The sequence below is a fragment of the Balaenoptera borealis genome, assembly GCF_965194805.1.
Source record: "Balaenoptera borealis genome assembly, chromosome: 10".
Classification (NCBI taxonomy): domain Eukaryota; kingdom Metazoa; phylum Chordata; class Mammalia; order Artiodactyla; family Balaenopteridae; genus Balaenoptera; species Balaenoptera borealis.
Window position 1 is genome coordinate 86166333 of NC_138874.1, and position 10759 is coordinate 86177091.

A 10759-nucleotide genomic window follows, 5' to 3' on the forward strand; every position below is an offset into this window, starting at 1 on the left:
AATTGCAAATATGTGTCTGGATCGTCAGGGAGTCCAAGGTAGAGGCTTAAATGAGAAACTGGTAAAAGGAAGAAAGATAGTTTATGTCCATTCAAAGTTAGAGAGCTGGATTGAAATTTTAAGTGTATCACAATAACAAAGATGAAAATATTGAGGAACAAAAGCAGCTATTCACACACACACAAATGTGTTCTGTTTGTTTCTGTTCAGAAACTGGCTAAAAACAAGGAGGTAGGTTAGTGAGCTGCTGAGGTCCTGGCAATGTTCTATTTCTTGACCTGGGTGGTAACTCTACAGGTATGTACTTTATAACCATTTGCTGTGCATTTTTAGTTTATGACTTTTTAATTTCACAATAAAAAAGTTAAAAAAGAAAAAAATAATTTCAAGTATACAAGATTACAGAGTTATATTCAGGAGCATTAGTAGTTTAACAAAAGAATGAAGCCAATACCAGAATAATTCATGCAAGAGAAAGCAAACATAGCTATTTAAATAAAAGGCACTCCTTTCCCAGCCTAATTTTATGGTTTGCTTTGGTGTGGAGGCTCAAAGTCTGCATATAGAAAACCATAGCAAACTGTATCTGCCCCAAATGATGAATCTAGCACACCTACCAACCAGAATGTGTGTATAATTTCGTGGATGCTCACACCTCCTCACTACTGTTCACTGTTTACAGACCAATCTCACATACCTTAACTCACAGCCAATAGCTGGAGTTATCCCCATTGCAGAGATAAAAAAGGCAGCTACAGACAGTAGAAGACTCACCCCAGGTACAGCTCAAGTAAGAGCAAAAATCAAACCTATACCAGATCTCAGACAGCTACCTCAGGGACCCTTTATGACAATGACTTTCCCATTCCCAGGAAGTTAGGAGGCCCACATTTTTTTCCATGTGGGAATAATGAGATGAATAAACAGGTAAATTACTGTCAGCAAGAGAATGTCACCTCCTCTGAGTCACTTTCACTTTTCCATTAAAGCACAACCCAGAGCGTTATAAAGATTAGCTTCCCTCACTGAACCATGAACACCTTGAGAGTGGAGCCGTGTCTTCTCATTTCTGGGACTCCAGGGCTTTGCTCTGTAGTTTCTAGAATATGCTATATGCTCATGAGACATGTGCTAATAAAAAAATAAACAAACAGATGAGGGTACAAACTAAAGAATTCACAGTATTGTGTTTTCCACCCCATACCATCATTCCTGCACAGGGCCACTTGCATTAAGTCTTTTAAAAACAGGCAGTAATTGCCCTTTTAACAGATGGCCAATATATTCTCAATTCTTTTTTTTTTTTTTTTTAAATCACCCCCAATCTGTCCCTCCAGCTCCAGCTCCGGCTCCTTGGAGGAAGCCGTATTCTCCAGTTCTTAAGAAAAGGTTTCATGTCATACATAAATTCAGAAGCTGAGCCGGCTGACAGGTTAATTATAGACACAAAGAGTGGGGACAAATGGACTATGAGGTAAGCGAGTCTAAATGTGCCTTCCCTGGATAAGCATTTATTAATAAGCCTGCAAAGATTTACTGGGCACAGGCAGGTTCAGCTCGGTACCAGCCTTGGGGGCAGGGGTCCAGATTTGGGGAAGGCACAGTTTCTGCGCTTGAGGAATCTGGCTGGTGGCTGGGAAGACAGCATGTACCTGCAAGAATAATCAAAGTTGTCCCCTGGGGACAGCAGGTGGAAGACAGGGAGAAGACAGGGCCTAAGAACTGAAGCACCTGCCCCTTTTGGGAGTGGGATGGTCAGAGAAGACATCACTCCACTAGGGCCCACCTGCAAGGAAATGTGGGTAGGACTGTGGCTGTAGAGAAGCCAAAGAGGAAGCCCCAATTCTTTTCCTCCTGTGCCTCCCACCATATTCTTTCGGGAGCTGGAGGCAAGGACCTAAGGCAAAAAGACCCATAGGGATCTTCCCCTTCCCTCTCCACCCTCCCGCTCCAAGAAAAAGGAGGAATGTTAAGATGGCTGGGGAGGCAGGTCTAGGGTCATCTTCAGAAAGCAGATGAGCCCAAGAATGGAATGATAGGCCTAGCAAAGCTGGGTACCAGAGGGTGCTTTACGCTCCCTTTTTTCATTCAGTCAAAAAATATTTCTTGTCTGCCTTTTGGTGGCACATTGAATGTAGCAACTCTCAGTGGGACATCAACCTTGCCTTTAGCCCAGACTAGATGACCAAAGCCTGGGCCTCCAAACAATGAGTCTGGGTCTCCCTCGGGCTTCCGCTTTATTTGGAGATGATGGACCTGGTCGTCTCCGATTGAACCTGGGCCCTTCCAAACAGATGAGGACCCTCTGAGAATTTTTCAAGCACCAGCTTCCCCCATACAAACACATAAGGTGGGAACCCCACCGCACCCCTATTTATGGGGGAAAAGGGCTGATCAGTTGATAATCCCGATATGCCAGGCAGAAATATGGCACGGCCATCTCCCGCGAAGTAGTGGAATGTCCAAGAGGGTTTATTCGGGTTGGTCTGTTTCCAAAATCCCGCCATTGCTCCAAAAGACATTAGAGAGGTAAAACCTGGCCATGGATCAAGTCCAAAGAGTGAGAAACTAGTTGTTTCGATTGTTGCGTTTAACCTCACTCGCCCTCCCCGCCCCCGCCCCAGTAAACTTCCCATCCTCTCCACCTCACTTTCCAGGTGGTTCCTGCTACTTCCAAACTGCTTTCCGCCGCTCTGCGGCTTGTTTAGAACGGGTAAGCGCTATCTCCCAGCGTGCGGGATCTGTGGGGACCCTGAGCCTTTCACCCGCTGACAAAGCGCGTCCACGCGCCGGCCACGCTTCCGGAGCGAAGGCACGAAAACTGCGCCTTTCTGCCCCGCGGACGCGGTAAGTGGTGCTCCGCAGCCGGCTGGCTCGCCCGGGAGCGCGGCGTCTGGCAAGCGCGGCGGGGACTGCGGGCCCGAGGTGCGCGGAAAGCGCTCGGCGCACCTGGCGCACCTGGCTGCGCCCGGCCGCCCCGGCTCCGTCCCGGGCTCCGGAAGCCGCCGTCTCCGACAGCGCCCGCGGGGCCCCGGCCGCCCCAGGTCCCCTCTGGGTCACGCCGCTCCCCAGCCCGGGATGGCCCCGCTCCCCGCGCGTCCCAGGCTGCTCTTACCCGGGAAATGGCGAGAGGCTGCTCGAAGTCCTTGCCCCCCACGAGGCGGAAGCCCCACGGTCCCGGGCCCTGGAGCGCTATTTGCTGCGTGGTCATGGCGCGGCGACGGCGGTCGGCGACTCCCGGGGACAGACGGGGCAGGACGCGGAGCGGCGCGCTGGGCTCCCCGGCAGCTGTCGGAGAAAGAGAGCGCGGCGCGGGTCGGGGGAGCCTGGGGCGGGCGGGAGCTGGGCGGGAGGAGGGCGGGGGCGGCTCCGCCCAGGCCGCGTCGCCGCCGCCTGCCCCGCCTGTCCTCCCGCCCGCGGTCCGCAGCTGCCCCCCCGCCCTTGGCGCCCGCACAGGGCCTGGCCGAGAGTCGGGCAGAGAGAGTCTGGGGTCAGCTCGGGGGTCTCGGGATCTCAGCAGCCCCGCCCCGGCCCCCAGCGCCACCTCCCTCCCGCGCCAGCCGCCGCCCGGCGGCACTCCCAGCCCCGCCGCGGGCGCTAGGTGAGAGGCGAGTAGGTTCCGGTGACCTCGAAGGAGACAAAGCTTGGCGCTTTTGAAAGAGTCTGGAAGTGCTGTGCAAAGTCATCTCTTTGAGGTCAGCTCCATTTTCACATTTGTTTTATTGTAAACGACAACGATGTTTCAAAGGTGCTTTCGAGTGATCTCGTTTGAAAATATGAAGCAGTCAGGGCATTTATAGACCCATTTTTACAGATGAATTAACTGGGTCGGCCAGAGGTTAGAAGACCTGCCAGAAGCCACACAGCTTGTCCGTGGTGTAACTGGACTGTCGCCCAGGCTCCCCGTGCCAAAACCCCACACTGGAACTTTTCTAGTGCGAATGAGACCAACGTACGAAGTTGTAAGTGAACTTAAAAACCTTCCTAGAAACCTTTCCTCCCGGCTGGATTCACTGTAGGTTCTGCTCTTCCCAACAATTCACACCTCAAGTTTGAGGCGGACCAAGTGCGTGGAAAGGGAACTGGGTTGAGTCCGAAGACCTGGGTTGCTGACTTGCCACTAGCTTCCTAACTGGGCTCTGCCCCCCTCGCCCTGGAGTACGTTCTCCTCGCCAGATCAGACCACATCTCCTTGTCCACTGGGTCCCCCACTTCCCTCTGAGTAAAGCTGAAATGCCTAAAATGCTTGTAGGGCCACCCACAGAATGGCCCCAACTCCCTCTCTGATCTCATCTCCTTGTGCTGCTCCCAGCCCACATTGGCCTGTTGCTTCTGCCTAAAGGCTTTGCGTCAGGGCCTCTGGAATGCTTTTCTCCCAGACATCCTAAGGCTCGCCCTTTGTTCAGATGTCATCATCTCAGTTAGGCCATCTCTGAAAGCCCTATTTAAAGCCTCCTCTCTAGAACACCCTGTCACCTTCCTCTGCTTTTATTTTCCCATTGTATTTATCACCATCTGACATACTCAATATTTCACTTATTTGTACCCCCCGGTCACCCCTAAGCATTAGTTCCCCAGTGGTAGGGGTTTTTATCTGTTTGGATCACTGCTGTATCCCAGCGCCTAATAATAGTGCCTAGTATGTAGTATTTAATGAATGCAATACATTGGCCAACCTTATGACCTTTGGGTCCCAGGTTCTTCATAGTTTTCTTGGCTCCAATTCATCCTGGCACCTGAGCCCCAGTGTTCTGTCTCCTTGTGATCCTGGCCTACCTACCCAGAAGCCCTGTGCACAGATTTACACATAAAAGGATCATCTTACTTGTCCAGTTGTGTCACAGCACAAATGCCTGGTTTGGGAATGGTTTGCTTGAATTTAGAAATCAAAGTCGTTTTATGTCATCTATCCATCCCTCTCATCTTGCATCCTGATATTCTTTTTTTTTTTTAATTGAAGTATAGTTCATTTACAATGTGTTAGTTTCAGGTGTATAGCAAAGTGATTCAGATATACTTTTTCAGATTCTTTTCCATTATAGGTTATAACAAAATATTGAATATAGTTCCCTGTGTTATACAGTAGGTCCTTGTTGTTTATCTATTTTATATATAGTAGTGTGTATCTGTTAATCCCAAACTCCCAATTTATCCCCCCCACTCCCCATCCTGATATTCTTTTTTTTTTTTTCTAATTTATTTAATGTATTTTTGGCTGCGTTGTCTTCGTTGCTGCGTGTGGGCTTTCTCTAGTTGTGGCGAGCGGGGGCTACTCTTCGTTGCGGTGCGTGGCCTTCTCACTGCAGTGGCTTCTCTTGTTGTGGAGCACGGGCTCTAGGCATCCTGATATTCTTGAATCTGAGAAAAAGGAATGGAGTTACAGCCAGGAGCCAACTACCTGCTTCATCGAAGCCAAAAATTATACCCTCTTTGATTAAGATTCTCCTGATTTAAAAACATGCTTGTATTTCAAGTCCCTGCAGAATTTGGGAGAATTGCCAAATTCTGGGTCTGCCCTAAGATGGGTAGCAGTTTTGAATATTTTGTGTCCTAGGAAGAGAAAAAGATTGAAGAGCCACAGCTTCTGTTCTCCCCAAAGGTGGGAACTGCCTCTCGTTCATCCCCAGGTGTCCTGCTAGCATGGACCTGATACATCGTGGGTGCCAATAGTGCTTATTCTATACAATATTCTTTTCAGATATAGGGCAGAAGTACATAGGTTACTTCATTTAGTTATTAAATGTTGTCAGTTGCAGTCTGACTCTACATAACAAGAGCTATAAAACAGTCGACACTCTGACCAGGTCATCCCCTTTCTGGGCACTAATTCCAAGGACATAATTTAAAAGAAGAGGAAAAAGCTTTATGTACAAAGATATTTATAGCCACATTATTTATAATGACAAAAAAAAACTGGAATTAAGCAGCAGCAGAAAAGTGGCTAAATATGGTATGGCCATATGAGGGAATAGTATGCAGCATAAAAATGATAATCATGAAGTCTATGAAGGACTTCCCTGGTGGTCCAGTGGTTAAGACTCCACGCTCCCAATGCAGGGCGCCCAGGTTTGATCCCTGGTCAGGGAAGTACATCCCGCATGCCATAACTAAGAGCCCGCGTGCCACAGCTAAGATCCGATGCAGCTAAATAAATAAATAAATATTTTTTAAAAGACTATGTGTTTTCAAGATATGTAAAAAAGAGTGGAACAAAATTATTTGTAAACCAATTATTATTTGTAAACAAAATTATAGATTTCATGTTAAAAAATAAAAATTATGTCTACCTATTGCCCAAAATTAGGAGAAAGTACAAAAACTAACTTTGTATTGGAAGATGGAATTGGAGAAAAAATTTTAAAATAATTTCTTCTAACAATGATGTAAAGTTTCCAAAGCAAAAATCAATTAAATGGCCTCAACTCCTTGGATGCAGACTAAATGCTAGTGTTTCTGGGGGTAGGGAACCTCATCTTCTATCTTTTCGATCTCCCTCCGCCTGCTCCAGCAAGCCAGCTCTGAGCTGGGCACACAGCATGTACTCAGAAAATACCCAATGATGGACTGACAGCTCTGACCCCCAAACACAAGCAACCTTGTTTTATCTTAAACACCATTATTTATTAATCCAAACTCTGCAATTCCCTCACTGGCCACCCTTGACTCCTGCAGAGTACCAGTTGAATGGCCTTAAGCAACTTCTCTGAACTTCAGTTGCCTTGTTTATTATCATTATAATGAATTCCATGAAAGTTTTTTGACCCTAAACAGCCTACATCAAAATACCTGCATATGAGGGGGTGCAGGTGGGGTAGAAAGGATGCTGAAGAAATGGAAGCAAGGACAGGAAAAGGACAGAGGAGCAATGGTCTAGGAAGTCAGGGAATAGTGGGTGTTTCCAACTCTCAGTCCAGTTTAACAAGGTGGACAGGTGGGTGGCATCTGCTGGCGGATTCCCCGCCCCCCATCGGGCTTCTGCAGAGCTGGCTACTCCCACACCCAGGGTGCCACTGCCAGGACCCTCCAGAGCCACTGTGCTGAGGGAATAACAGCCCCATTTCTTAAGGACAGTGAGAGTAGGACTGTACTAGCCTTTACATACGGACTTATTTAATCTCCAGGACAAGTCCTGGACCTGCTCAGGGGACTGCAGAGCTCCCAGTGCTGGAGATCGCGGCCATGACCCCTGCCCCCTCTGGGACTGAGCCTTGACCCAAGAGAGAGAGTAGGTGACTCCCAGGCTCCAAGCCTCCATTGGGATCTGCGGCCGGCTCTGCCCAGGGGCTAGAGAGCCGGAAGCGGCCGACGGGCTCAGGGCGCAGCGGCTCCCCAATCCCCAAACCGGTGCAGCTGCCCGGGGTGCCCTGGTCAAATGACATCACAACGATTTGTTTCTTCTTTCTCTAAAAAGAACCGAAACCCAAGCTCAGAAGCTTGCAAAACAAAGCATCTTTTCCCGCTGGGTCCTATCCCCCCTGTCTGGTCCCCATCCACCCTCAACCCCGCTCCCAGGGTCAGCGCGTCCTGTACTGGGATCCCACGCGCGGCTGGTCCCACTACACTCCAGGACGGCTGACCGGGGGGGAGGTGCCCTCGGCTGAGCCAGGGACTGGTCAGGGAATCGGACGCCCAATTCTTTACTTTCTCCCGCTTTCTGCTCCGGCCCCAGGGGGAGGGGTGGGGGGGTGGGTGGGGGTGAAGGGGTGGGATCCTGAAGTGGCCGTTTGGGATTGGGCGCCTGTCGGATTCCACACGGAGCATGCTCCGTGGAGCGTTGGGCCCTAAGGACACCTGGACACCTGACCTGGCTGAAGTCCCCTCCGGGCTGATAAAGGTGTGGACTGATGAACTGGGAGATCTAAGGCCTGCCGTGTGCCTAGCAGACAAGAAGCTGTTTTGTCCACCTGCCTCCTGGATCCCTGGACACGTGGCACAAAAATCATCAAGTCATCAAAGAGGCCGGACCACTACCATTTCTCAAGCATCCCTGAATATTAAAAGAAGAAATTCCAAAACAAGATCATAGATAAAGTGGTTCATATTAAGCATACATATTGGAAAAGTTAAGACAAAAAGACAATGTCATATAATAGCGTTGTTCACAAGATAATTAATGGATTAATAAAAAATATAATTTACCTCCTGATACCTAAATTTAAAGTTGTATGATTAACATATTTCATTGCTGTTATTATATTTCAATGGCTTTATATGTAACCTCATAGGGGAAAAACTTCAAAAGTCTAAATTTGAATCTGTAGCGTACATGGACCCACCCGTTGGTCACCTCCCCGAAAGAGGAAAAGTGGCTTGGGGTCAGAGTCACCCAACAGACCCTAGCCCAATACCCAGACAATAAATATTGTCCCCATTACTAAACAGTGACTATGAGTCAGAGTGTGTGCTAGGAACTTGACATATATTGTTGTATTTCATCCACACAATAGCCCGGTGAAGTATTGTGATGCCCCCTTTTTTTTTTTTTTTAAGAGTATTTTTTTTTTTTTTAATTTTATTTATTTATTTATTTTTATGGCTGTGTTGGGTCTTCGTTTCTGTGCAAGGGCTTTCTCTAGTTGCGGCAAGTGGGGGCCACTCTTCATCGCGGTGCGCGGGCCTCTCACTATCGCGGCCTCTCTTGTTGCGGAGCACAGGCTCCAGACGCGCAGGCTCAGTAATTGTGGCTCACGGGCCTAGTTGCTCCGCGGCATGTGGGATCCTCCCAGACCAGGGCTCGAACCCGTGTCCCCTGCATTGGCAGGCGGACTCTCAACCACTGCGCCACCAGGGAAGCCCCTGTGATGCCCTTTTTAAAAAAAAATTTTTTTTTATTTATTTTTTTGGCTGCGTTGGGTCTTAGTTGTGGCACACGGGCTCCTCTCTAGTCGTGGCCGCATGGGTTTTCTCTCTCTAGTTGTGTTGTGCGGGCTCCAGGGCGCATGGGCTCTGTAGTTTGCGGCACACGGGATCTCTCGTTGAGGTGCACAAGCTCAGTAGTTGTGGCACGTGGGCTTAGTTGCCCCATAGCATGTGGGATCTTAGTTCCCCGACCAGGGATCGAACCCGTGTCCGCTGCATTGGAAGGCGGATTCTTTACCACTGGACCACCAGGGAAGTCCCGTGATGCCCTTATTACAGGAGGAAGCTGAGGCACTGATGCGCTGCCCAGGTCCCCCTTCATGGAAGGACTTATTTTTCCAGTTCCTGGGAGGTGGACAGCCTTCAACTTTTAGCCCCCTCAGGGACTGCCACTGCCCAGAGAGCAGCCTTGCCCACGGGCATGCCCTACCCCAGCCTGCCTGCATTCAATGACTGATCTTGGGATAAAAGACCAGCCATTTGGGCCCAACATGGGACAACTCTGATGGGGCATTATGGCTCCAGAGATCCCTGTAGCTCAGCTTCTCCCTCTGCCCAATCCAGCTTCCTCTCACTCCCTCCCCCAGGCACTGAGCCCAAGGGCTCTCCTTAATAAACATCCTGCTTAGACACTCTGTCTCTGGGACCAGAGAACTCAGCCTGCAATAGGCCCAGAGAGGTCAAGAGACTTCCATAAAATCACTCAGTAACCAAGTAACACAGCAAAGTCTGGGCTGGGGAGGCAGAGGAGGAGCTACAGGGTCCAGAGGACTTTGTAACAGAAAAAGGGAGGGACAGGAGGTTATTCAGGGGTTCCTAGGATCCCAGAAGACACCTCATGTCCACAATTCATGGAGGGCCCAAGGGCCAGATCTTCCTTCTCCACTAACAGGGACACCCACAGCCCAAGTGTCAGCAACTCAACTAGACTAGAAGTCTTCGGGGGATGGGTTTTTGGACTTCCTCCTTGGAGGAAGTAGAAACTGAGATAAGCTTTAAAAGTATGAAAAAATATGGAGGCAGAAAGGCCATACTGAGCAGCAGAAACAGAACAAAGTAGTAGGAAGGGTGGGGGATGGTCTGGTGAAACAGCATTATTGGGTGATGGGCAGCCTGGAAAATTCTGTGGGGTGGGCTCTGAGTGCCAGAGGCCTGCTGTGGTGTGCAGTGGGAACAGGCAAAAGCTTTCCCTCCATCTCATCTCATTCCTCCCATTCCAACCGTTCTCTCTCTCTCTCTCTCTCTGTGACATCCTCCCCCAAATCCATTTCTTCTCAGGGTTTGATCGTGGTGCTGGCCTGGTCTGGCCATGGCTGATACTGAAACTGACTATTTATAGCATTTGAGGACAGATAGAGTGGCAGGGCCAGTTTCCATGACGCCAGGGCTCCCGGAGGTTGGCTTCCTCTCTGTTGGGTCTCCACCCGCCCGCTCTGGGTCTGTCTTCTCTCCTATTATCTCTGATGCTCTACTTCCATGTGGTCATTTCTTGGGTAGCATCAGGGCTGCTGCTGGGTACGCTAGCAATGATAACTGACTTCAGATACCACACCTGGACACCCCACTCCTTGTATTAGACCACATTCCAGGCTGAGGAGATGTCTCAGCCATCACCGCTGGGTGGTGAGCCTGGGGTCTTCTCCTACTTCCAGGACTAGCCACCTAGCCTCTGCCTTGAGCTCCTACCCACTGACCACCTGAGGTTATGAATCCCAGAGGGTAGGAAGAGAGGATACAAGTTACAAAAGTCTAGAGGTAAAAGAGGCCAGAAAAAAATTAAGGTGGAAAAATGACCATGAAGACATGTGCTATCCAGCCAGACATTAGCTCCTATTTTGGGTCTTGGAAGCATGCTAAAAAGAGAGTTGTGTCATTGGTCAGTTGTGAGGATTTGACAAAC

At 49.3% G+C, this 10759-nt stretch overlaps 1 protein-coding gene across 1 annotated transcript in view; it reads right to left on the bottom strand.

The window, feature by feature from the left end:
* PDLIM1 (PDZ and LIM domain 1) overlaps positions 1-3334 on the bottom strand; it is a 47117-nt gene extending 43783 nt beyond the window's left edge. The window contains exon 1 of the mRNA XM_082406576.1: positions 3116-3334. Within this exon, the coding sequence (XP_082262702.1) occupies positions 3116-3211 (96 nt within the window). The 5' untranslated portion in view covers positions 3212-3334. The remainder of the gene's footprint in view (positions 1-3115) is intronic.
* Positions 3335-10759: the final 7425 nt, after the last annotated feature.